Genomic DNA, 23,698 nt, shown 5'->3' on the forward strand with positions numbered 1-23,698 from the left:
GAAAATTTCGTGTAATATGTAAATGAAATTTTCACTAAAGACTAAATTTTAATGGAATGTTGTAGAAATTTTATAAAAAAAAAAAACAAGTAAAAAGGCATTAAGGTCGGGCGGGCCGAACTTTGGATACCCACCACCTCGGGTAAACCGCCTTTCACCAAAATTCGGTGAAAAATTCATAACTTATGTCCCATATCAGTTATATTAAAATATGTTCCGATTTGGACCAAATACTAATAAGTACAGTAGATATATCTAAAAATAAACCGATCTGAACCACATACGACACGGATGTCGAAAAGCCTAACATAAGACTATGTCAAATTTCAGTGATATCGGATCATAAATGCGAATTTTATGGGGCCAAGACTTTAAATCGAGATATCGGTCTACATGGCAGCTATATCCAAATCTGGACCGATTTGGGCCAAGTTGCATAAAAATGTCGAAGAGCCTAACTCATAGCACTGTCCCAAATTTAAGCGAAATCGGACAATAAATGCCCCTTTTATGGGCCCAAAACCTTAAATCGCCTATATGGCAGCTATATTCAAATCTAGACCGATATGAGCAAAATTGAAGAAGGACGTCGAAGAGCCTAACTAAACTCACTGTCTCAAATTTCAGCGACATCAGACAATAAATGCGTCTTTTATGGCCCCAAAACCTAAAACCTAGATATCGGTCTATATGACAGCTATATCCAAATCTGGACCGATCTGTGCGATATTGCAAACGTATGTCTGGCGGCTTAATTTAACTCACTGTCCCGAATTTCAGCGACATCGGACAATAAATGAGCATTTTATGGGCCCAAAATCTTAAATCAGGAAATTGGTCAATATGGCAGCTATATCCAAATCTGAACCGATCTGGGCCAAATTGAAGACAGATGTCGAAGGGCCTAAGACAACTCACTGTCCCAAACTTCAGCAAAATCGGATAATAAATGTGGCTTTTATGGGCTTAAGACCCTAAACCGAAGGATCGCTCTATATGGCAGCTATATCCAAATCTGGACCGATCTGGGTCAAATTGACGATGGATGTCGATGGGCCTAACACAATTCACTGTCTCGAATATCATCAAAATCCGATAATAAATATGGATTTTGTGGGCCTAAGACCCGAAATCGGAGGATCGGTCTATATGGCAGCTATATCCAAATCTGAACCGATCTGGGCCAAATTGAAGACAGATGTCGAAGGGCCTAACACAACTCACTGTCCCAAAATTCAACAAAATCGGATAGAAAATGTGCCTTTTATGGGCCTTAGACCCTAAATCGGGGATCGGTCTATATGGCAGCTATATCCAAATCTGAACCGATCTGAGCAAAATTGACGAAGGATGTCGAAAGGCCTAACACGACTCACTGTCCCAAATTTCAGCAAAATCGGATAATAAATGTGGCTTTTATGGGCCTAAATCGGCGGATCGGTCTATATGGGGGCTATATCAAGATATAGTCCGATATAGCTCATCTTCGAACTTAACCTGCTTATGGACAAAAAAAAAATCTGTGCAAAATTTCAGCTCAATATCTCTATTTTTAAAGAATGTAGGGTGATTTCAACAGACAGACGGACGGACATGTCTAGATCGTCTTAGATTTTTACGCTGATCAAGAATATATATACTTTATAGGGTCGGAAATGGATATTTCGATGTGTTGCAAACGGAATGACAAAATGAATATACCCCCATCCTTCGATGGTGGGTTTAAAAAAAACAATTCTACGAAATATTCTCTTAATAAAACCAATAAAAAGACGTTTAGTTCGGCCGGGCCGAACTTTGGATACCCACCACCTCGGGAACATATGTAAACTTTACTTTAATTGGCTATGAAAGAATATTTGTTCCACTAGCCTAATGTAGAATAGCGTTCCAATTGCCTCGATCTTCTGCGCTCATTCTAAAATCTCTGACACCAAGTTTGGAGGTGTCTCCCACCACTTGATCTTTCCTTCGGGCTTTTTGTTTGTTTGCCTTCAAAAGACTTTGTTTGCTGGAGCTTCTTCATCCATTCTGACAACATGACCTTGCCAACGCACCCGCTGTATTTTGATGCGTGTAACAATGCTATCGTCATCATACAGCTCGTGGTTCATACGTCGCCTTTATTCTCCGTTAACGCAAACTGGTCCATATATTTTACGAAGAATCTTTCTCTCAAACACTCCAAGTACTGTTTTCACAAGTACCCACACAAGTATCCGAATCTTGTATAGTGTGATCTTCGTCTGTCGAGAGGTGGCCTTGTTTCTAAACTGCTTACTTAGTCCAAAGTAGCATCTGTTTGCCAGTATTATTCTTCGCTTAATCTCAAAACTGGTGTCATTCGTTTCGGTTACGGCGGTGCCGAGGTAGATAAAGTTACTGACTGTCTCAAAGTTGTGGTTTCCAACTTTCTCCATTTTCTTTATCTGCTCGGTTGTACAAGGCTTTTTGGGAGTTGAAACCATCCATTTCGCCTTAACTCCATTTACTGTCATTCAAAGGCTGCAGTTACTACTTCCGGTGTCCGACCTATGATGTCGATGTCGTCGGCATAGGCGAGTAGCATGTGTTCTCTTGTGATTAGACCTGGTAAATCCACCCTGCCATATTTTCTCTCGGATGTCTAAAAGCCTAACATAAGTCACTGTGTCAAATTTCAGTGAAGTCGAATTATAGATGCGCCTTTTATGGGGCCGAGACTATGGCAGTTATATCCAAATCCAGACCGATCTAAGCCAAATTGAAGAAGGATGTCGAAGGACCTAACGCAACTCACTGTTCCAAATTTCGACGAAATTGGATTATAAATGCGCCTTTTATGGGAGCAAGACCTTAAATCGAGAGATCGGTCTATATGGCAGCTATATCCAAATCTAGACCGATCTCTGCCATATGTCGATGGGCTTAACTCCCTGTCCCTATTTTAGGCGACATTGGACAATAAATGCGCCTTTTATGGGAGCAAAACCTTAAATCGAGAGATTGGTCTATATGGCAGCTATATCCAACTCTAGGCCGATCTGGGCCAAATTGAAGAAGGATGTCGGAGGGCCTAACACAACTCACTGTCCCAAATTTCAGCGACATCGGATAATAAATGTGGTTTTTATGGGCCAAAGACCCTAAATCGTCGGATCGGTCTATATGGCAGCTATATTCAAATTTAAACCCATATAAGTTAAATTGCAAAGAGATGTCGAGGGGCCTAACACAACTCACTGTCCCAATTTTGGGCGACATTGGACAATAAATGCGATTTTTATGGGCCCAAAACCTTAAATCGAGAAATCGGTCTATATGGCAGCTATATTCAAATCTGGACCGGTCTGGGCCAAATTGAAGAAGGATGTCGAAAGGCCTAACACAATTCACTGTCCCAAAATTCAGCAAAAACGGATAGTAAATGAGGCTTTTATGGGTCTGAGACCCCAAAGCGGCGGATCGGTCTATATGGCAGCTATATTCAAATCTGGACCGGTCTGGGCCAAATTGAAGAAGGATGTCGAAAGGCCTAACACAACTCACTGTCCCAAAATTCAGCAAAATCGGATAGAAAATGTGATTTTTATGGGCCTAAGACCTTAAATCGGTTGATCGGTCTATATGGGGGCTATTTCAGGTATATAGTCCCATATAGCCCATCTTTGAACTTAACCTGTTTATGGACAAAAAAAAAAAAAATTCTGTGCAAAGTTTCAGCTCAATATCTCTATTTTTATACCCTCCACCATAGGAAGGGGGTATTGTAATTTCGTCATTTTGTTTGTAGCACCACGAAATATTCGTCTAAGACCCCATAAAGTATATATATTCTTGATCGACATGACAAGTCGAACTATCTATGTCCGTCCGTCTGTCCGTCCGTCCCTCCGTCCGTCTGTCAGTCGAAAGCACGCTAACTTTCGAAGGAGTTAAGCTAGCCGCTTGAAATTTTACACATATACTTCTTTTTAGTGTAGGTCAGTTGGGATTGTCAATGGGCTATATCGGTCCACGTTTTGATAAAGCTGCCATATAAACCTATCTGGGGTCTCGACTTCTTGAGCCACTAGAGGTCGCAATTATTATCCGATTTGACTGAAATTTTGCACGTAGTGTTCTGGTATCACTTTCAACAACTGTGCTGAGTATTATTGAAATCGGTTCATAATCTGGTATAGCTGCCATATAAACCGATCTTGGGTTTTGACTTCTTGAGCTTCTAGAGGGCGCAATTATTATCCGATTTGGCTGAAATTTTACACTAAGTGTTTTGATATGACGTCCAACAACTGTGAGAAGTATGGTTTAAATCGGTCTATAACCTGATATATCTGCCATATAAACCGATCTTGGGTCTCGACTTTTTGAGCCACTAGAGGACGCAATTATTATCCGATTTGACTGAAATTTTGCATGAGATGTGACGACTTGACTGAAATTTTGCACGTGGTGTTTTGGTATCACTTCCAACAACTGCACTAAGTTTGATTCAAATCGGTTCATAATCTGGTATAGCTGCCATATAAACCGATCTTGGATCTTGACTTCATGAACCACTAGAGGGCGCAATTCTCATCCGATTTAGCTGAAATTTAGCATGAGATGTTTTGTTATGGTACTCAACATCTGTGCTAAGAATAGTTCAAATCGGTCCATAACCTGATATAGCTTCCATATAAACCGATCTGGGGTCTTGTATTCTTGAGCCACTAGAGGACGCAATTCTCATCCGATTTGACTGAAATTTTGCACATGATGTTTTAGTATCACTTCCAACAACTGTGCTGAGTATGATTCAAATCAGTTCTTAGTCTGGTATAGCTTCCATATAAACCGATTTGGGGTCTTGACTTCTTGAACCTCTAGAGGGCGCAATTCTCATCTGATTTTGTTGTAATTTTGCACTGGGTGTTTCGTTATGACTTTCAGCAACTGTGCTAAGTATGGCGCAAATCGGTACATAACCTGATATAGCTGCCATATAAACCGATCTGGGGTCTTGACTTCTTGAGCCACGTGAGGACGCAATTATTATCCGATTTGGTTGAAATTTTGCATGTGGTGTTTTGGTGCCATATTAACGGATCTTGGGTCTTGACTTCTTGAGCCACTAGAGCCACTAGAGGACGCAATTATTATCCGATTTGGCTGAAATTTTGCATGTGGTGTTTTGTTATGACTTCCAGCAACTGTGTTAAGAATAGTTCAAATTGGTTCATAACCTAACATAGCTGCCATATAAACCGATCTGGGGTCTTGACTTCTTGAGCAACTAGAGGGCGGAATTGTCATCCGGTTTGACTGAAATTTTGCACATAGTGTTCCGGTATCACTTTCAACAACTGTGCTGAGTATGATCCAAATCGGTACATAATCTGATATAGCTTCCATATAAACCGATCTGGAGTCTTTAGTTCTTGAGCCTCTAGAGGGCGCAATTATTATCCGATTTGGCTGAAATTTTGCATGAGGTGTTTAGTTATGGCTTCCAACAACTGTGTTAAGAATAGTTCAAATCAGTTCATAACCTGATATAGCTGCCATATAAACCGATCTGGGATCTTGACTTCTTGAGCCACTAGAGGGCGCAATTATCATCTGATTTGTCTGAAATTATCTACAACGGCTTCTCCCATGACCTTTAGCATAATTGTCGATTATGGAATGAATCGGTTTATAGCCTAATGCAGCTCCCCTATAAACCGATCTCCTTATTTTACTTACTCAGCCAGCCCCTTAAGTGTGCAATTCTTACTAGAAATTTTATATAATTTCTTCTACTATGGTTCCCAATATTCAATTTTCTTTTATCCTCTGTTTGCCTAAAAAGAGATCCGATGGAAAGAGCTCGACAAATGCGATCCATGGTGGAGGGTATAAAAGATTCGGCCCGGCCGAACTTAGCACGCTTTTACTTGTTAAAGACTGAAGCGTGATTTCAACATACAGATGGACGGACATAGCTAAATCGTCTAAGATTTTTACGTTGATCAAGAATATATACACTTTATAGTGTCGGAAATGGTTATGTCGATGTGTTGCAAACGGAATGACAAGACCATCCTTAGGTGGAGGGGATAAAAATTTAATGAATATTCCTCTAGGAGATATTTTCTATGAAATTTTCTGTACTAAAAAGTCTATATCCACAAATTTCCATCTAGCACTATGCATTGCATGAGAGCTATTTATATTTAACTGCAGATGATTTGACTTGACTTGAAAAACCATGACCAACATGCGTCAATAGTTACTATTTATGGAAAACTCCAAGTACTACGTGGTGTTACACATAAAAAATTCTGAGTATTGAAATAGACCATGCAGTTATTGACCACATAAAAATCGCACAAATAAATTCGCAAATAAATGGATTGCATAGAAAGGTCTAATGCTAGTCTTCATTACACTTTGCTTACACACGGAGCTATCTGCGAGGAACTATTGCTGAAATGTTAACAAAATTTGTTGCTATTGTTATCCTAATCATTGCCAAGGGTATGTGAAATTTTTCAACAGGTCGAGTAGAGTTTCACCAAAAAATCTCCTTGCAGATGTTTGGGGCAAACAATGTCGACTGAACGCTAAGAACATGGATAGGAAATGGATTTATGCCGTCAAAAACCCTGCAAATAAATACGAACTTCTGCATACGGAGATGTTGAAGGATCAACAGAAAATATTTTTGATATGCAAAAGCATTAAAATGATCCAACTGCAGTGTAAGAAGGGCAAGGTGTCGAGCATTCCTCCAAGCATTACCTGCTCCAGGCGCATGCGGGCTACCATAACCGCCATTGCCAATGAGGCAGCATGTCTCCAGAAGGGCGGAGCAATGTACGATGTTCGTTATACTCTGCCAACTGGCAAAAGGGTGCTATCCCTTTACCAAGTGTGTTACAATAAGAACACAGAAGAAGCCATCTACTCGCGACACAGGGCCTATGGATTTAGGCTGTCTGCCTCCACATATAAGCGTCCCCAATTTGCTACGGGTGGTGTTGTGTCTGTAGCTCGAGCAGATTCCTTTGAATTTGGCAACGTCTACAACAGCTTCGTTCGTCTGCTCGGTAGTGGGCAGGACTACATTAAGTCGGCCAATTTAAGCGATCGCGTCATGGAACGTGGTCATTTGGCCAATTCTCAGGATTTTCTTACCTACGATCAAATGGATGAGACATTCAAGTATGTGAACGTCATGCCCCAATTTGGCTCCATCAATCGTAGGAATTGGAAGCGCATAGAGAATTGGATACATAATTTGCCCAAAAATAATCAATATGCCGAGGTAGTGACTGGAGGTTTTGAAGTTCTGGAGTTGCCTCATTCGAAAACTAGAAAATCTACTCCTATGTATTTGATGGTTAATAACAAAAATCCCATACCAAAATGGACCTATAAAGTGGTCAAATACAATGGCGTCTGCCATGCCTTCGTTACCTACAATAATCCCTACACCAATACGGTAGCCAGCAATAGCCCATGCCTGGCAGTACCATGTCCTACTGGCTTGACTTTCAATCCCGATCTAGGAAGTGGGCCCAGCAATTGTTGTAATCTTCGTTATTTAGTTCAAAAAGTGGGACAACAAGCTGCCTTGTGCTAAAAAAAATGTCCATTGTTTGGGACTATTAGAATGTTCAGACTGTGGAGTCAAAAAAAAAAGAAACTACAGAAATATCAATGTAAACTGATGACGTCATACACAGTATGTAAATAAATGTTCCATGTATTGAAGTTTATTTGTAAGCGATTTGAATAAAACCTAACGCTTGTGGTTAAGTATTCAGTAATTTCAAATCTCACCAACAGCGGCCAACGTAGCGCTGAGGTTAGCATGTCCGCCTATGACGCTAGATGCCTTTATTCAAATCCTGATGAGACCAACAGAAAAAATTTTCAGCTGTGGTTTTCCCCTCCTAATGCTGGCAACATTTGTGAGGTACTATGCCATGCAAAAACTTCTCTCCCAAGAGTTGTCGCTCTGCGGCACACCGTTCGGACTCGGCTATAAAAAGGGGGTCCCCTTCCATTGAGCTTAAAACTTGAATCGGACTGCACTCATTGATATGTGAGAAGTTTGTCCCAGTTCCTTGGTAAAATGTTCATGGGCCAAAATTTGCAATACCATATGATGCGTCAATAGCACAACATGGTATCGGTCTACACCTTGATATAGCCCCCACATAGACCGATCCCCCGATTTAGGGTCTAAGGCCCATAAAAGCCACATTTATTATCCGATTTTGCTGAAATTTGGGACAATGAGTTGTGTTAGGCCAGTCAACATCCTTCTTATACCCTCCACCATAGGATGGGGGTATACTAATTTCGTCATTCTGTTTGTAACACCTCGAAATATGCGTCTGAGACTCCATAAAGTATAGACATTCTTGATCATCATTTTAAGTCGATCTAGACATGTCCATCTGTCCGTCCGTCTGTCTGTCGAAAGCACGCTAACTTTCGAAGAAGTTAAGCTAGCCGATTGAAATTTTGCACAATTACTTTTTTTTAGTATAGGTCGGTTGGGATTGTAAATGGGCCAAATCGGTCCACGTTTTGATATAACTGCCATATAAACCGATCTTGGGTCTAGACTTCTTCAGCCTCTAGAGGGGGCAATTTTTATCCGATTTGACTGAAATTCTGCAAATGGTGTTTTGTTATCACTTCCAATAACTGCGTCAAGTATGGTCCAAATCGGTTTATATTTTGATACAGCTGCCATATAAACCGTTTTGTTATCACTTTCAACAACTGTGCCAAGTACGATTCAAATCAGTCCATAACCTAATATAGCTGCCATATAAACCGATATTGGGTCTTGACTTCTTGAGTCTCTAGAGCGAGCAATTTCTATCCGATTTGGCTGAAAATTTGCACGTACTGTTTTGGAATCACTTCCAATAACTGCGCTAAGTATGGTCCAAATCGGCTTATATTTTGATACAGCTGCCATATAAACCGATCTTGGGTCTTGACTTCTTGAGCCTCTAGAGGGCGCAATTATTATCCGATTTGACTGAAATTTTGCAAGTGGTGTTTCAGTATCACTTTTAATATCTGCGCTAAGTATGGTTTAAATCGGTCCATGTTTTGATATAGCTGCCATATAAACCGATCTTGGGTCTTGACTTCTTAAGCCTCTAGAGGGCGCAATTTTTATCTGATTTGACTGAAATTTTGCAAGTGGTGTTTCAGTACCACTTCCAACAACTGTGCCAAGTACGATTCAAATCGGTCCATAACCTGATATAGCTGCCATATAAACCGATCTTGGGTCTTGACTTCTTGAGCCTCTAGAGGGCTCAATTTTTATCCGATTTGACTGAAATTTTGCAAGTGGTGTTTTGGTATAACTTCCAACAACTGTGTTAAGTTTAAATCAAATCAGTTCACAATCTGGTATATAAGATTTGGCCCGGCCGTACTTAGCACGCTCTTACTTGTTCAATTTGCCCCAGATCGGTCAAGATTTGGATATAGCTGCCATATAGACCGATCCACTCGATTTGAGGTCTTGGGCCCATAAAAGGCGCATTTCTTGTCCGATTTCGCCAAAAGTGAGTTTTCTTAAGTCCTTCCACATCCTTCTTCAATTTGGCTCAGATAGGTCCAGACATGGATATAGCTGCGATATAGACCAATCTCTCGATTTAAACTTTTGGGATTATAAAATCCGATTTATTATCCGATTAAGGTGTCGGGGCCATAAAGGCACATTTATTGTCCGATGTCGCCGAAATTTCGGACCGTGAAATGTATTAGACCCTTCAAAATTAATTTTTTAATTTGGCTGAGATCGGTCCAGATTTGAATATAGCTGTCATATAGACCGATCTCTCGACATAAGGTTGTGGGCCCATAAAAGGCGCATTTATTATCCGCGTTCGCCGAAATTTGGGACAGCGAGTTGCGTTAGGCTCTTCGACATATTTCTGTAATTTGGTCTAGATCGGTTCAGATTTGGATATAGCTGCCATAAAGACCGATCCGCCGATTTAGGGTCTAAGGCCCATAAAAGCCACATTTATTGCCCAATATTGCTGAAATTTGGGGCAGTGAGATGTGTTAGGTCACTCGACAACCTTCTTTAATTTGGCCCAGATCGGTCCAGATTTGGATATAGCTGCCATATAGACCGATCTCTCGTTTTAAGGTTTTGGGCCCATAAAAGGCGCATTTATTGAACGATTTCGCCAAAATTTAGGACAATGAGTTTTGTTAGACCCCTCAATATCCCTCTTCAATTTGGCTCAGATCGGTCCAGATTTGGCTATAGCTGCCATATAGACCAATCTCTCGATTTAAGGTTTTGGGTCAATAAAAGTCACATTTATTGTCCGATGTCGCCAAAATTTAGGACAGTGAGTTGTGTTAGGCCCCTCGACATATTTCTGTAATTTGGTCTAGATCGGCTCAGATTTCGATATAGCTGCCATATAGACCGATCTCTCGATTTAAGGTTTTGGGGCTTTAAAAGGCGCATTTATTGTCCGATGTCGCCAAAATTTAGGACAGTGAGTTGTGTTAGGCCCCTCGACATATTTCTGTAATTTGGTCTAGATCGGTTCAGATTTGGATATAGTTGCCATATAGACCGATCTCTCGATTTAAGGTTTTGGGGCTTTAAAAGGCGCATTTATTGTCCGCTTTCGCTGAAATTTGTTAAAGTGAGTTGTGTTAGTCCCTTCGACATTTTTCTGCAATTTGGCCCAAATCGTTCCAGATTTGGATATAGCTGCCATATAGACCGATATCTAGATTTAAAGTCTTGGCCCAATAAAAGGCGCATTTATAATCCGATTTCACTGAAATTTGACACAGGGACTTTTATAAGGCTTTTCGACATCGTTGTCGTATATGGATCAAATTGGTTTATTTTTAGATTAGCTACTAAAAAGATCAATATTGACTTGTACTTATTAGTATTTGGTCCAAATCGGAATACATTTCGATATGACTGCTATGTGACATAAGTTCTGCAATTTTCACCAGATTTTGATGAATGGTAGTTTAGATATATACCCGAGGTAGTGGGTATCCAAAATTCGGCCCGGCCGAACTTAACGTTTTTTTACTTGTATAATTTTATTTTATTTTATTTTATTTTATTTTATTTTATTTTATTTTATTTTATTTTATTTTATTTTATTTTATTTTATTTTATTTTATTTTATTTTATTTTATTTTATTTTATTTTATTTTATTTTATTTTATTTTATTTTATTTTATTTTATTTTATTTTATTTTATTTTATTTTATTTTATTTTATTTTATTTTATTTTATTTTATTTTATTTTATTTTATTTTATTTTATTTTATTTTATTTTATTTTATTTTATTTTATTTTATTTTATTTTATTTTATTTTATTTTATTTTATTTTATTTTATTTTATTTTATTTTATTTTATTTTATTTTATTTTATTTTATTTTATTTTATTTTATTTTATTTTATTTTATTTTATTTTATTTTATTTTATTTTATTTTATTTTATTTTATTTTATTTTATTTTATTTTATTTTATGTTATATTTCCTTATTCTCTGAGCCTCTATTTAATAAAAACATATTCTCATAATTCTAGTCCTTGTCGCATCACGTTGCCTTGGCGTCATGCCCGTAATGGGTGTATGGCCTAACTCTGATGTAGCCCTGGTTTGTTTTCAATGGCTTAGCCTGGCAATGTTGGCCACAATTGCCCTATGCATTTTTGCCTCCATCGACCTGTTTCTGTCGCTCAAAGTAGTCATTGAACATGGCATAAAATTAACAACAACTGGTGCAGTTAATCCATTCAGAATAAATAAACGCTACACAAATTTCTAATCTTTGAATTTCTCTGGCATTATGTGCCTCCATTAAACAGGACCACTCAGCTTTAGCATAGAATGTGTGTTGGCCTTCATGCTCTTCTTGGACCTGTCACGCAAGTGGCCAAATTTAATTAAGACCACGCGCCAACTTGAAGTGATTTTTCTTGGGGTTCCTTATGGTGCGTGTCCTGAATCTCAGATGTTAAGTAGGCGCGTTCGTCTGACGGGATCCATCTTCCTGATGGGTGCCATATGTAAGTATAGCTATAAGCAGGTACCTTCAAATGAGAGCATAGTTTATTCTGAAATGCTTGCCAATTCTTTTTTCCGCACATTGCCGTGGAGTTAGTGGAGCATTTGTGTTATGTGAGCAGTTCACTTTACAGCAATCACCTGCAAATCCTGCAATGCAATTTGACCGTGGATTTCTGGAGAAACTATTACACACGTGAGCGTTTGCAATTCTTTTCACTAATTGAGTATAATGTGTGGCTCGTACCATTGTTGCAGGTAAGAAGTCATACCGCAATAAAATCTTTTATTTGAAGCAAATTGAGTTTGAATCTAATTTTGAGATATTTGAAAGCCATCATCATAGGATGAAAATATTTTTTTTATCCATATTTTTTTTCTCCAAATTGTTTTTTAAATTTTCCAGTGGATTACCATCTCCATGACTTTTGTTTGGAATTTCGTGGATATTTTCCTAATACTTGTGTCACAGGTCCTGGCAATGCGCTTTAACCAATTTAAATGGCACATTCAGTGTCATCAAAAAGAGGTTTGTTTTCAATTTTTTTTTTTAGTTTTTTTGTTACAAATTCCAAATATTCTTCGCAGCACATGTCTACCGATTTCTGGTTAAATGTTCGCCAAGACTTTCTAAGCCTTACCGATTTACTATGGAAGTTCGATAGAGCCTTATCATCATTGGTGCTGCTGTCGTGTGCCCAAAGTTTATACTTTCTGGCAGTGCAGACATTTCATGCTTTCCTGTAAGTCCAAGAAAAAAGTGAATAAACAAGCAAGTTTGGCAGGGACATACTTTAGATACTCATCTCATGAAAAAGTTTACTCCTATATTTTCCGATATTGAACATATAGCGAAGGGATACCGTGGGCTAAAAAGTCCAAATTCAAATTTTGGCCATGAACATTCCACTAAGGAACATGGGGCAAACTTCTCACATATCAATGAGTGCAGTCCAATTCAAGCTCAAAGACAAGTAAAGCGTGCTAAGGTCGACCGAGCCGAATCTTATATACCCTCCACCATGGATCGCATTTGTCGAGATCTTTTCCCGGTATCTCTTCTTAGGCAAAAAAGGATATAAGAAAAGATTTGCTCTGCTATTAGAGCGATATCAAGATATGGTCCGGTTTGGACCACAATTAAATTATATGTTGGAGACCTGTGTAAAATGTCAGCCAATTCGAATAAGAATTGCGCCTTGTAGGGGCTCAAGAAGCAAAATCGGACGATAGGTTTATATGGGAGCTATATCAGGCTATAGACCAATTCAGACCATAATAACCACGTATGTTAATGGTCGTGAGAGGATTCATCGTACAAAATTTCAGGCAAATCGGATAATAATTGCGACCTCTAGAGGCTCAAGAAGTCAAGACCCAAGATCGGTTTCTATGGCAGCTATATCACGTTATGAACCGATTTGAACCTTATTTGACACTGTTGTTGAAAGTATGAATAAAATACGTCATGCAAAATTTTAGCCAAATCGGATAAGAATTGCGCACTCTAGAGGTTCAAGAAGTCAAGATCCCGGATCGGTTTGTATGGCAGCTATATCAGGTTATGAACCGATTTGAACCTTATTTGACACAGTTGTTTAAAGTATGAATAAAATACATCATGCAAAATTTCAGCCAAATCGGATAGGAATTACGTCCTCTAGAAGCACAAGAAGTCAAGACCCAAGATCGGTTTATATGGCAGCTATATCAGGTTATGAACCGATTTGAACCATACTTAGTACAGTTGTTGGAAATCATAACAAAACACGTCGAGCAAAACTTCATTCTAATCGGATAAGAATTGAGCGCTCTAGAGGCTCAAGAAGTCAAGACCCCAGATCGGTTTATATGGCAGCTATATCAGGTTACAAACCGATTTGAACCATACTTAGCACAGTTGTTTGATATAATAACAAAACACGTCGTACAATATTTCATTCCAATCGGATAAGAATTGCGCTCTCTAGAGGCTCATGAAGTCAAGACCCAAGATCGGTTTATATGGCAGCTATATCAGGTTATAAACCGATTTGATCCATACTTGGCACAGTTGTTGAAAGTCATAACAAAACACCTCATGCAGCCAAATCGGACAAGAATAGCGCCCTCTAGACGCTCAAGAAGTCAAGATCCAAGATCGGTTAATATGGCAGCTATATCAGGTTATAGACCGATTTAAACCATACTCAGCACAGTTGTTGGAAGTCATATCGAAACACGTAGTGCAAAATCTCAGCCAAATCGGACAAGAATAGCGCCCTCTAGACGCTCAAGAAGTCAAGATCCAAGATCGGTTAATATGGCCCCTGAAAGCCGCAAAACTTCTTGAGCCCCTGAAAGCCGCAATTTTCATCCGATTTGGCTGAATTTTTGCACATAGTGTTCTGTTATGACTTCCAACAACTGTGTAAAGAACGGTCCATATCGGTCAAGAACCTGATATAGCTCCTATATAAACCGATCTCCCGATTTGACTTCTTGAGTCCCTGAAAGCCACGATTTTTCTCCGATTTGGCTGAAATTTTGCACATAGTGTTCTGTTATGACTTCCAACAACTGTGTTAAGGACGGTTTAAATAGGTCGAGAACCTGATATAGCTCGCATATAAACTGATCTCCCGATGTGACTTCCTGAGCCCCTGGAAGCCGCAATTTTTGTCCGATTTGGCTGCAATTTTGCACATAGTCTTCCGTTATGACTCTTATCAAGGGAGACAAGTATGGTCTCAATCGGTATATAACCTCATATAGCTCCCATATAAACCGATCTCCCGATTTGACTTCCTGAGCACCTGGAAGCCACAATTTTTGTCCGATTTGGCTGAAATTTTGCACATGGTATTTTGTTATGACTTTCAACAACTGTGCCAAGTACGGTCCAAATCGGTCAAGAACCTGATATAGCTCCCATATAAGCCGATCTCCCGATTTGACTTCTTGAGCCCCTGGAAGGCGCTATTTTCATCCGATTTAGATGAAATTTTGCATATAGTGTTATGTTACGACTTTCAACAAGTGTGTTCAATTCGGTCTAAAACTAGATATAGCTCCCATATTTTAGCAGAATCCATGGTGGTGGGTACCCAGGATTCGGCCCGGTCTTAGAGAGTATTTTACAAAATTGTTTAATTTTTAGCAAATAAAGTCGGGCAACAAAATTTGTAAGCTTAAAAATTTTTAATAAAATTAACATTTTTTAAAAATTTGTTAAATCCATTTCAATTTGTTTCATTTTTTCTTTCTTTATTTCAGCTATCGAGATAATTTCATGAGTGAAATCTATTTTTGGTTCTCTCTTGTATTTGTGGCCTGTCGTACATTTTATATGATGTGGTCTGCTGCAAACATAAATCACACGGCCAATGGAATTCTAAGCACAATCTATGAAATTCCCACGTCCAAATGGTGTTTGGAGGTAAGTTAACCGCATGAAAATGCAGAGTCAATAAAAATCCTTCACTCAAGTGGAAAAGAATCTTTGCCTAAGGCTTCGATTTTTGGAGGATGTGGCATTGGATCGAATTCATATTCATTGAACACCTAAACACACACACAAACACCTACGCACACATTTTATTGTATTTCCCCCATAACAAGATGTAGGGATTCCCCAAAGGAAATAGGAGGAAAACATTGAATTGGAAGCAATTTAAACTTTCGAAAATCATGTTTACAAAAGGATCTAAGCAACAAAAAATTGTATTTATTTCATTCTATTTGGGACAAAATCGAAGATAAAGAATGATACTTGTTCTGTATAGACACCTTCACTACTACTCAGCTGTTTGATTGATGTCCATGTCTCTGTGAGAAATGCCATCTCGTTACACTGAGAGAAATATTTTTATTCTCCACCATATACATTTATGCGGCAATCCAGTTTGTATAGGGCGTGAGTGTGTCATGTCATAGCTAAACTTCACATCGAACAAAAATTAAGACTCTTCAGCTCCAAAAAGTCGATAATTGGCTTATTTGGTGTTATCTCTTAGTAAGGTTCAACATTTTTCCAAGTGTCCCAACTAAGGTTTCCCTTATTCAAACGCCATCCATTCCAAGCCACTTTAGACAAAGACATCTTTGCCACTTGACCTGAAGAGCAGAACAATCTTCATTGTCTTTTCCCTCCTCCATGTCACCCACTGGCTACCTCCTATGAACTCAACCTTCAGCTTAAAAGACTTAACGAAGTCATTGTCTCTGATTTGATTGCATTGAGTGGAAAAGGATTCTTCTTCCTGACCAGACGTCTCATGTTGGCGGTAAGTTCAAATGTCAGGCAATCACACGCAAAAAAAAAACGAACCACAGCTAAGATATCGACATTCAGAATCTCATTATACCTCCCAATGGGCTGTAATTTGATGGACATATCATTGTGGTCTTTGGCACTTTAACAATTTATTTATATTTATTTTTAAGCAATTTTTGTATTTTCTTCTTTTTGCTTTCGTTTGGTTTTGCAGATGCTGGGCACTTTGGTAATTTATGAGCTTGTACTACTCGATCAGGTCGACGGTAATGATGTTCACACGCCACTATGCAGCCAGAAAAAGGCTTGAAGGCCCAAGAGCTAAGGACTTTAAAAATATCCTTGTATAAATCGACTAAGAATGTATGTGTATGTGTGTTTCTTTTATGATGGCCTTACAAAAATACCATTTTATGACTTTATGTTTTGCCTTTACGATATTGTCGAGTGTTTTAAGTGTGGCTTTTTATGTGACAATAAACATTAACAACAACAAAATCAATTTGAAAAATTATTTTTAAATTGTATGCTACTTTTAAGGAAATGGAGTGTATAAGACAGATAAAGGTTTAATTTGTGTTTTATTCAGAGTGATTTGTTTGTCAATGAATTTATGAGTTTCGGGGAGAGGAGGAAAAAACAAACATTTAATTTTATTATACCCTCCACCATAGGATGGGGACGGTTGACATTCTTAGTCGATTTATCCATGTCCGTCCGTCTGTCCGTTTGTGGAAAGCACCCTTACTTTCGAAGGAATAAAGCTAGCGCTTGAAATTTGTAGGCATTAGTGTAGGTTAGCTGGGATTGTAAACGGGCCAAATCGGAACATGTTTTGATATAGCTGCCATATAAACCGATCTTGTATCTTGACTTCTTCACCCTTTAGATGTCGCATTTTTTATCCGATTTGGCTGAAATTTTGTATGAGATGTTTTGTTATGACTTCCAACAACTGTGGTAAGTATGGTCCAAATTGGTTTATAACTTGATATAGCTGCCATATAAACCAATCTCACGATTGTGCTATTTCATCCAATAAAAGGACCACTTCAATCCGATTGGGTGGAAGTTTGTTCCAACGACGTCTCCTATGGTCTGAAACGGTTTGTAAATTATTATGTTATGTTATGTTATGTTATGTTATGTTATGTTATGTTATGTTATGTTATGTTATGTTATGTTATGTTATGTTATGTTATGTTATGTTATGTTATGTTATGTTATGTTATGTTATGTTATGTTATGTTATGTTATGTTATGTTATGTTATGTTATGTTATGTTATGTTATGTTATGTTATGTTATGTTATGTTATGTTATGTTATGTTATGTTATGTTATGTTATGTTATGTTATGTTATGTTATGTTATGTTATGTTATGTTATGTTATGTTATGTTATGTTATGTTATGTTATGTTATGTTATGTTATGTTATGTTATGTTATGTTATGTTATGTTATGTTATGTTATGTTATGTTATGTTATGTTATGTTATGTTATGTTATGTTATGTTATGTTATGTTATGTTATGTTATGTTATGTTATGTTATGTTATGTTATGTTATGTTATGTTATGTTATGTTATGTTATGTTATGTTATGTTATGTTATGTTATGTTATGTTATGTTATGTTATGTTATGTTATGTTATGTTATGTTATGTTATGTTATGTTATGTTATGTTATGTTATGTTATGTTATGTTATGTTATGTTATGTTATGTTATGTTATGTTATGTTATGTTATGTTATGTTATGTTATGTTATGTTATGTTATGTTATGTTATGTTATGTTATGTTATGTTATGTTATGTTATGTTATGTTATGTTATGTTATGTTATGTTATGTTATGTTATGTTATGTTATGTTATGTTATGTTATGTTATGTTATGTTATGTTATGTTATGTTATGTTATGTTATGTTATGTTATGTTATGTTATGTTATGTTATGTTATGTTATGTTATGTTATGTTATGTTATGTTATGTTATGTTATGTTATGTTATGTTATGTTATGTTATGTTATGTTATGTTATGTTATGTTATGTTATGTTATGTTATGTTATGTTATGTTATGTTATGTTATGTTATGTTATGTTATGTTATGTTATGTTATGTTATGTTATGTTATGTTATGTTATGTTATGTTATGTTATGTTATGTTATGTTATGTTATGTTATGTTAACTTTCATTGGGTACCCGTATTGTCTTCATCGTGCCAGATATTGCTTTGGGGAAATGACGTTTCCCCCCCGATATTGAATCTCAAATTTTTCTAGCAGAATTCTGGTTTTATGTTTCTTGTTCTTCTAATTTATTATTTTTTTCTACATCATTTATAACAACTATCTATTCATAATCTACTTTTCAAATTTAAACAAACCTCATTTTAGGATATTTGTTGAACATTCTCTCCAATCTCCTCGAAACGCTCGTAGTGTTTGCAATAACTTGTAACCTGCTTTATGGCAACTTCATTAATAACGCTGCTGACCATCAATTCATAGGTGACAACAGTACTGGCCATCTTGTTTTTGTAAAATTGCCGATTTTGGTACACCGCAAAAGCAACATCATTACATTTTAGGCCGATAAATAAAAATTGAACGAAATATTATCATTAGCCAAAGAAATGCGTCACACAAGAAATTTCCCCTTACTTACCGCCAAGATAAGTTTGCGCGTCAGCGAGAAGAATCCCGCAGCACTAAAAGCTGTAACATCCACTGCCAATTGCTCGCTAAAACGTTGCGTCTTTAAGACGACATGGAAGAGGCCCCAAAAACCAGACAGTAGAAGACAAATCCAATAGCAGCCAAATAAAATTAAGGCAACATTTAATAAATATTGAATTTGGCCACCAGACAAACATCGCCCTTCTCCATCCAGAAAAAGCACAAACAAACCTCAATACACCAGGATCTTGACGGCACATCACGCAAGCAGGCTATAATCTTCTTTGTGTACTCATCGACCAGAGCTGCCAGGGATAATGTAAGAATTGTGCGAAATATGTTGTACACCAAGGAAAACCAAAAGGCCAGTTCGGCCACCCAATCGACACCAATGTTCCTAAAATTACAAAGAATCCCCACGGAAGGGAAGAAGGAATTCTTCATATTGATTTTGATACTTAAGTCTGCTATAAGGTAATGGTGGCTTGAGGTTACGAGGTGCTTCACCAAACCGAGTAGGAGGTTAAATTGACTTACGTAAAACTGCTAAATAGCTGACAGCATATGAAGTACATGTTGTTGGCACACGAAATTAGAATTAAGGCTGACATTTCGTTATTGAGAAGACGCAAAAGCTTCTTCAGCACCAGATAATGTTCGCGCACCTCACGCCAAAATATTGAAGGCATTGGCTGGAAAGTAGGGTAGGGGCAAAATTTAACAAGAAAATAAATAAAATAAAACTGAAATACAATAAAATAAAATAAAATATAATAAAATAAAATAAAATAAAATAAAATAAAATAAAATAAAATAAAATATAATAAAATAAAATAAAATAAAATAAAATAAAATGAAATAAAATAAAATAAAATAAAATAAAATAAAATAAAATAAAATAAAATAAAATAAAATAAAATAAAATAAAATAAAATAAAATAAAATAAAATAAAATAAAATAAAATGAAATAAAATAAAATAAAATAAAATAAAATAAAATAAAATAAAATAAAATAAAATAAAATAAAATAAAATAAAATAAAATAAAATAAAATAAAATAAAATAAAATAAAATAAAATAAAATGAAATAAAACAATATAAAATAAAACAAAGTAAAATGACGTGAAATAAAACAACAAATAAAACTTTGGATACCCACCACCTCGGGTATATATGTGAACCACCTTTCATCAAAATCCAGTGAAAACTGCATACCCTAAGTCCCATAGCAGTTATATCGAAATATGTTACAAGTAATTTTTCAATTGTGTATAACCAAATATTGGTCCTTTTTGGTAGCTATATCAAAAAACACATCGATCTGGACCATATACAACACGGATTTCGAAAAGCCTGACATTAGTGACTGTGTCCAATTTCAGTGAAATCGGATTATAATTGCGCCTTTATGGTGCCAAGACTTTAAATCGAGATATTGGTCTACATGGCAGCTATATCCAAATCTGGATCGGTTTGGGTCAAGTTGCAAAAAAATGTCGAAGAGCATAACACAACACACTGTTCCAAATTTCGGCGAAATCGGGCAATAAATGCCCCTTTTATGGCCCCAAAACGTAAAACCGAGAGATCGGTCTATATGGCAGCTATATCCAAATCTGGACCGATCTGGACCAAATTGAAGAAGGATGTCTAAGGGCCAAAGACGACTCACTGTCCTAAATTTCAGCAAAATCGGATAATAAATGTGGCTTTTATGGGCCTAAAACCCTAAATCGGAGGATCGGTCTGTATGGCAGCTATATCCAAATCTGGACCGATCTGGGCCAAATTAACGAAGAGTGTCGAAGGTCCTAACACAACTCACTCTCCTTAATTTCAACAAAATCGGATAATAAGTGTGGCTTTTATGGGCCTAAGACCCTAAATCGGAGGATCGTTATATATGGCAGGTATATCCAAATCTGGGACGATCTGAGCCAAATTGACGAAGGATGTCGAAGGGCCTAACACAACTCACTGTCCCAAATTTCAGCAAAATCGGATAATAAATGTGGCTTTTATGGGCCTAAGACCCTAAATCGGTGGATCGGTCTATATGGGGGCTATATCAAGATATAGTCCGATATAGCCTATCTTCGAACTTAACCTGCTTATGGACAAAAAAAGAATATGTGCAAAATTTCAGCTCAATATCTCTATTTTTGAAAACTGTAGCGTGACTTCAACAGACAGGCGGACAGACGGACGGACATGTCTAGATCGTCTTAGATTTTTATGCTGATCAAGAATATATATTCTTTATAGGGTCGGAAATGGATATTTCGATGTGTTGCAAACGGAATGAAAAAATGACAAATGTTGGGTATAAAAAAGGGTGCGGATATTAATCCGCCCCATGCCACTATGCACATACACCTCAGCCAATAATCGACTTGTTGTGCGCTCTAAATACTAAAAAGTAACCTCGAAAATGAAAATCTATGTCAGGAATTTCGTGCTACTTACAGAATCCCTAATTGTTTTCCATACCACGTCCCTATGCTGGTTCATATCTGGTATTGTGTCCCTGCCTAAATACCGACGTCATTTAACCGCGAAAGCCGGCCAATGACATGAGAAAAGCTCCAACGTCTCCTCATCTTCCTCATATGCCCTACATTTGCTATCACCTAACGCACCGATTTTGCGTTAGTGAGCTCATTGTCCTATGTGGACTGTTATGATACCGAAAGCTATACTGACCTCCTCCTTACTTCCTTTCAGTAATGGCCTCGTCTTCTCACACTCAGAATTCCCCCATAGAATTTTCGTCGTCCTACTGACCGTTTCGCTGTTCCACATTAGTAGCCCACGTCCTTAACTCGGTCTGCGTCGACCCAAGAGGCCTCGGGTTAACCAAGTTTATTGACGGCAGTCCTCTGGCCTTCACTGCCAAATCATCTGCTTTTTCATTCCCCCTTGCTCCGCTGTGACGCGACAACCAAACGAAGTGGACCGTTCCATCCTCCGAGAAGGCGTTAACTCCTTCTTAAGCTTTAAGACTATTCATGACCTTACCGTCCTGATTGTTATTGTCTTGATGGCCAGTTAACTGTTCGTAAAGATGTTAACAATCGATGTCCCTGCGCTAACAACACACCACATCACGCATTCCGTGATCGCCTGAATTTCCCCCTGCAGCTCTTAATGGAGACCCCAGGCCCAATCTGTCCTCTAGCTTGGAACGATCTATGTAGCATGATCTTCCATATGGCAATACCAGGCTTCAGTCTGAAAGATCATGCTACACAGATGGATCAAAGCCAGAGGACAGAGTAGGCCTGGGGGTCTACATTGAGAACCCAGGGATAGAGATCTGTTTTAGACTGTCTGACCATAATGTGCCAAAAATAACGATAATGCTGACTGGGTAGTCGAAGACCCAGGTATGGCTATGGATGCAAAAGATGTACTTGCCTTAGCCGAAGAAGGCAATGGAGAAAGAGATAACTTGCCGTCAAGAGCATCCACGGCTGCTGGTGTGTCAACTACAGCAGCGACACTAGCGACATCTGCAGGGGCATCATCTGTGAAGTCATCATCTTTAAAGACATCTGCGGGGACATCATGTGAAAAGACCAGAGAGACACCACCTGATAACGTAGAAGCCACTACGAGGGTTCCACAGATTGCTGATGCCACAACTGATGCCAAGAGTAACTCCAGGAGACTTCCTCCTGCAATTACTCTGTACAATGTTTGCGCTAGGTAGGCGACGACGTTGCTTCTGCGCCATTTGAAGAGGAAGACTTCGTCATCCGGTCGCCTGGTTAGTTCTCGATTTCAATCAGACTGAGAGGTCTAGAGAATTTTTGCATGAATTAAGTGCGTGGGTATGAAATTCTTACTCACACTCCTAGGAAACTGCTTTCCTACTCTGTCCTGGTAATTGGACTTTCTAGTGTGTTTTCGTAAGAGGAGGTTTAGGAGTTTTTCACTTCGCTTGATTTCAAGGTCGTGTTTCATGATGCGACAAATATTTCGCCCGATAAGTTTGTGGTTCTATTGGGTAGGGTACCGATACCGAGAACTTGTATAGGGTTGATCTTATGCTTCACTGTAGAATGAAGTTTCGAAAGGGTAAGGGGCGTAAAGTAACGCAGTCCTTCAATTGCTGCGTTTTTCACATGTGGAGGCGAAGATTAAATGTGCTGGTTCACATGGGCCTGGTAAGTGTCAACTGCCTTCGAAGAAGGAGGCTGTCGGGGAACAGGATGAGTCTGCCGATGCTTGGGAAAACCAGCTTCGGTATGCAAATTGTTATGTTGCCATACGGCAATTTCTCGCTCCTATCCTATGCGCTTGGCTTAGATGGCGAGGGTTGCTGAGAGAAGGCAAGAGGCTTATGACAAATCCAGGGGTCGATCTACCCGTTTGAATAATTTGAGCTGCTCGGTGGCACTTTCTATCTCCACAGACTGGCCCCGCTTCTCGGGTGAACCGTTCTGTGGGTTCTTTGGCTTGCGATTATCTGGTGCGTGGGCCCCGTGGGGCTTGCGTCCTGTTGCAGAGGATGTGCGTAGACGTGGTAGCACCGTTGCCGATTCTTGTCGGGAGTATGTCGAAAAGGACTTTCTGTCGGCAATGGCCTGCATTAGGGAATTCGTTCCAGAGTACTAGAGGTTTAAGAAAGAGGGTAATGACCCCTGTGAGCTGTTGGGTCTGCTGATGGGTATTCAGGGACTCTGAGGTGTTGGTGTTGTGTTC

General features: G+C 38.2%; 3 protein-coding genes across 3 annotated transcripts in view; 2 read left to right on the forward strand and 1 right to left on the reverse strand.

Annotated features, from left to right (window-relative positions):
• LOC106095056 (gustatory receptor for sugar taste 64c-like) overlaps window positions 1-16,827 on the forward strand; it is a 17,102-nt gene extending 275 nt beyond the window's left edge. Inside the window, exons 3-10 of the mRNA XM_013262295.2 lie at window positions 11,578-11,772; window positions 11,860-12,060; window positions 12,156-12,316; window positions 12,465-12,587; window positions 12,647-12,801; window positions 15,314-15,476; window positions 16,234-16,323; window positions 16,528-16,827. Coding sequence (XP_013117749.2) covers window positions 11,578-11,772; window positions 11,860-12,060; window positions 12,156-12,316; window positions 12,465-12,587; window positions 12,647-12,801; window positions 15,314-15,476; window positions 16,234-16,323; window positions 16,528-16,623 — 1,184 coding nt within the window. The 3' untranslated portion in view covers window positions 16,624-16,827. The remainder of the gene's footprint in view (window positions 1-11,577; window positions 11,773-11,859; window positions 12,061-12,155; window positions 12,317-12,464; window positions 12,588-12,646; window positions 12,802-15,313; window positions 15,477-16,233; window positions 16,324-16,527) is intronic.
• Window positions 6,372-7,767, forward strand: LOC106095054 (uncharacterized). The gene is made up of 2 exons (XM_013262294.2): window positions 6,372-6,483; window positions 6,540-7,767. Exons 1-2 carry the CDS (start codon window positions 6,438-6,440, stop codon window positions 7,589-7,591), a joined length of 1,098 nt encoding a protein of 365 aa, XP_013117748.1. The 5' UTR covers window positions 6,372-6,437; the 3' UTR covers window positions 7,592-7,767.
• A 1,877-nt stretch (window positions 16,828-18,704) lies between the features above and the next one.
• On the reverse strand, window positions 18,705-19,679 carry LOC106095052 (gustatory receptor for sugar taste 64b-like). Its single transcript, XM_013262292.2, has 4 exons — window positions 19,528-19,679; window positions 19,222-19,387; window positions 18,980-19,069; window positions 18,705-18,842 (listed from the first exon to the last, which is right to left on the reverse strand). The coding sequence occupies exons 1-4, from the start codon at window positions 19,677-19,679 to the stop codon at window positions 18,705-18,707; spliced, it is 546 nt and encodes a 181-aa protein (XP_013117746.2).
• Between the last annotated feature and the right edge of the window lie 4,019 nt (window positions 19,680-23,698).

This window comes from Stomoxys calcitrans, chromosome 1 (genome assembly GCF_963082655.1).
Source record: "Stomoxys calcitrans chromosome 1, idStoCalc2.1, whole genome shotgun sequence".
Classification (NCBI taxonomy): Eukaryota; Metazoa; Arthropoda; class Insecta; order Diptera; family Muscidae; genus Stomoxys; species Stomoxys calcitrans.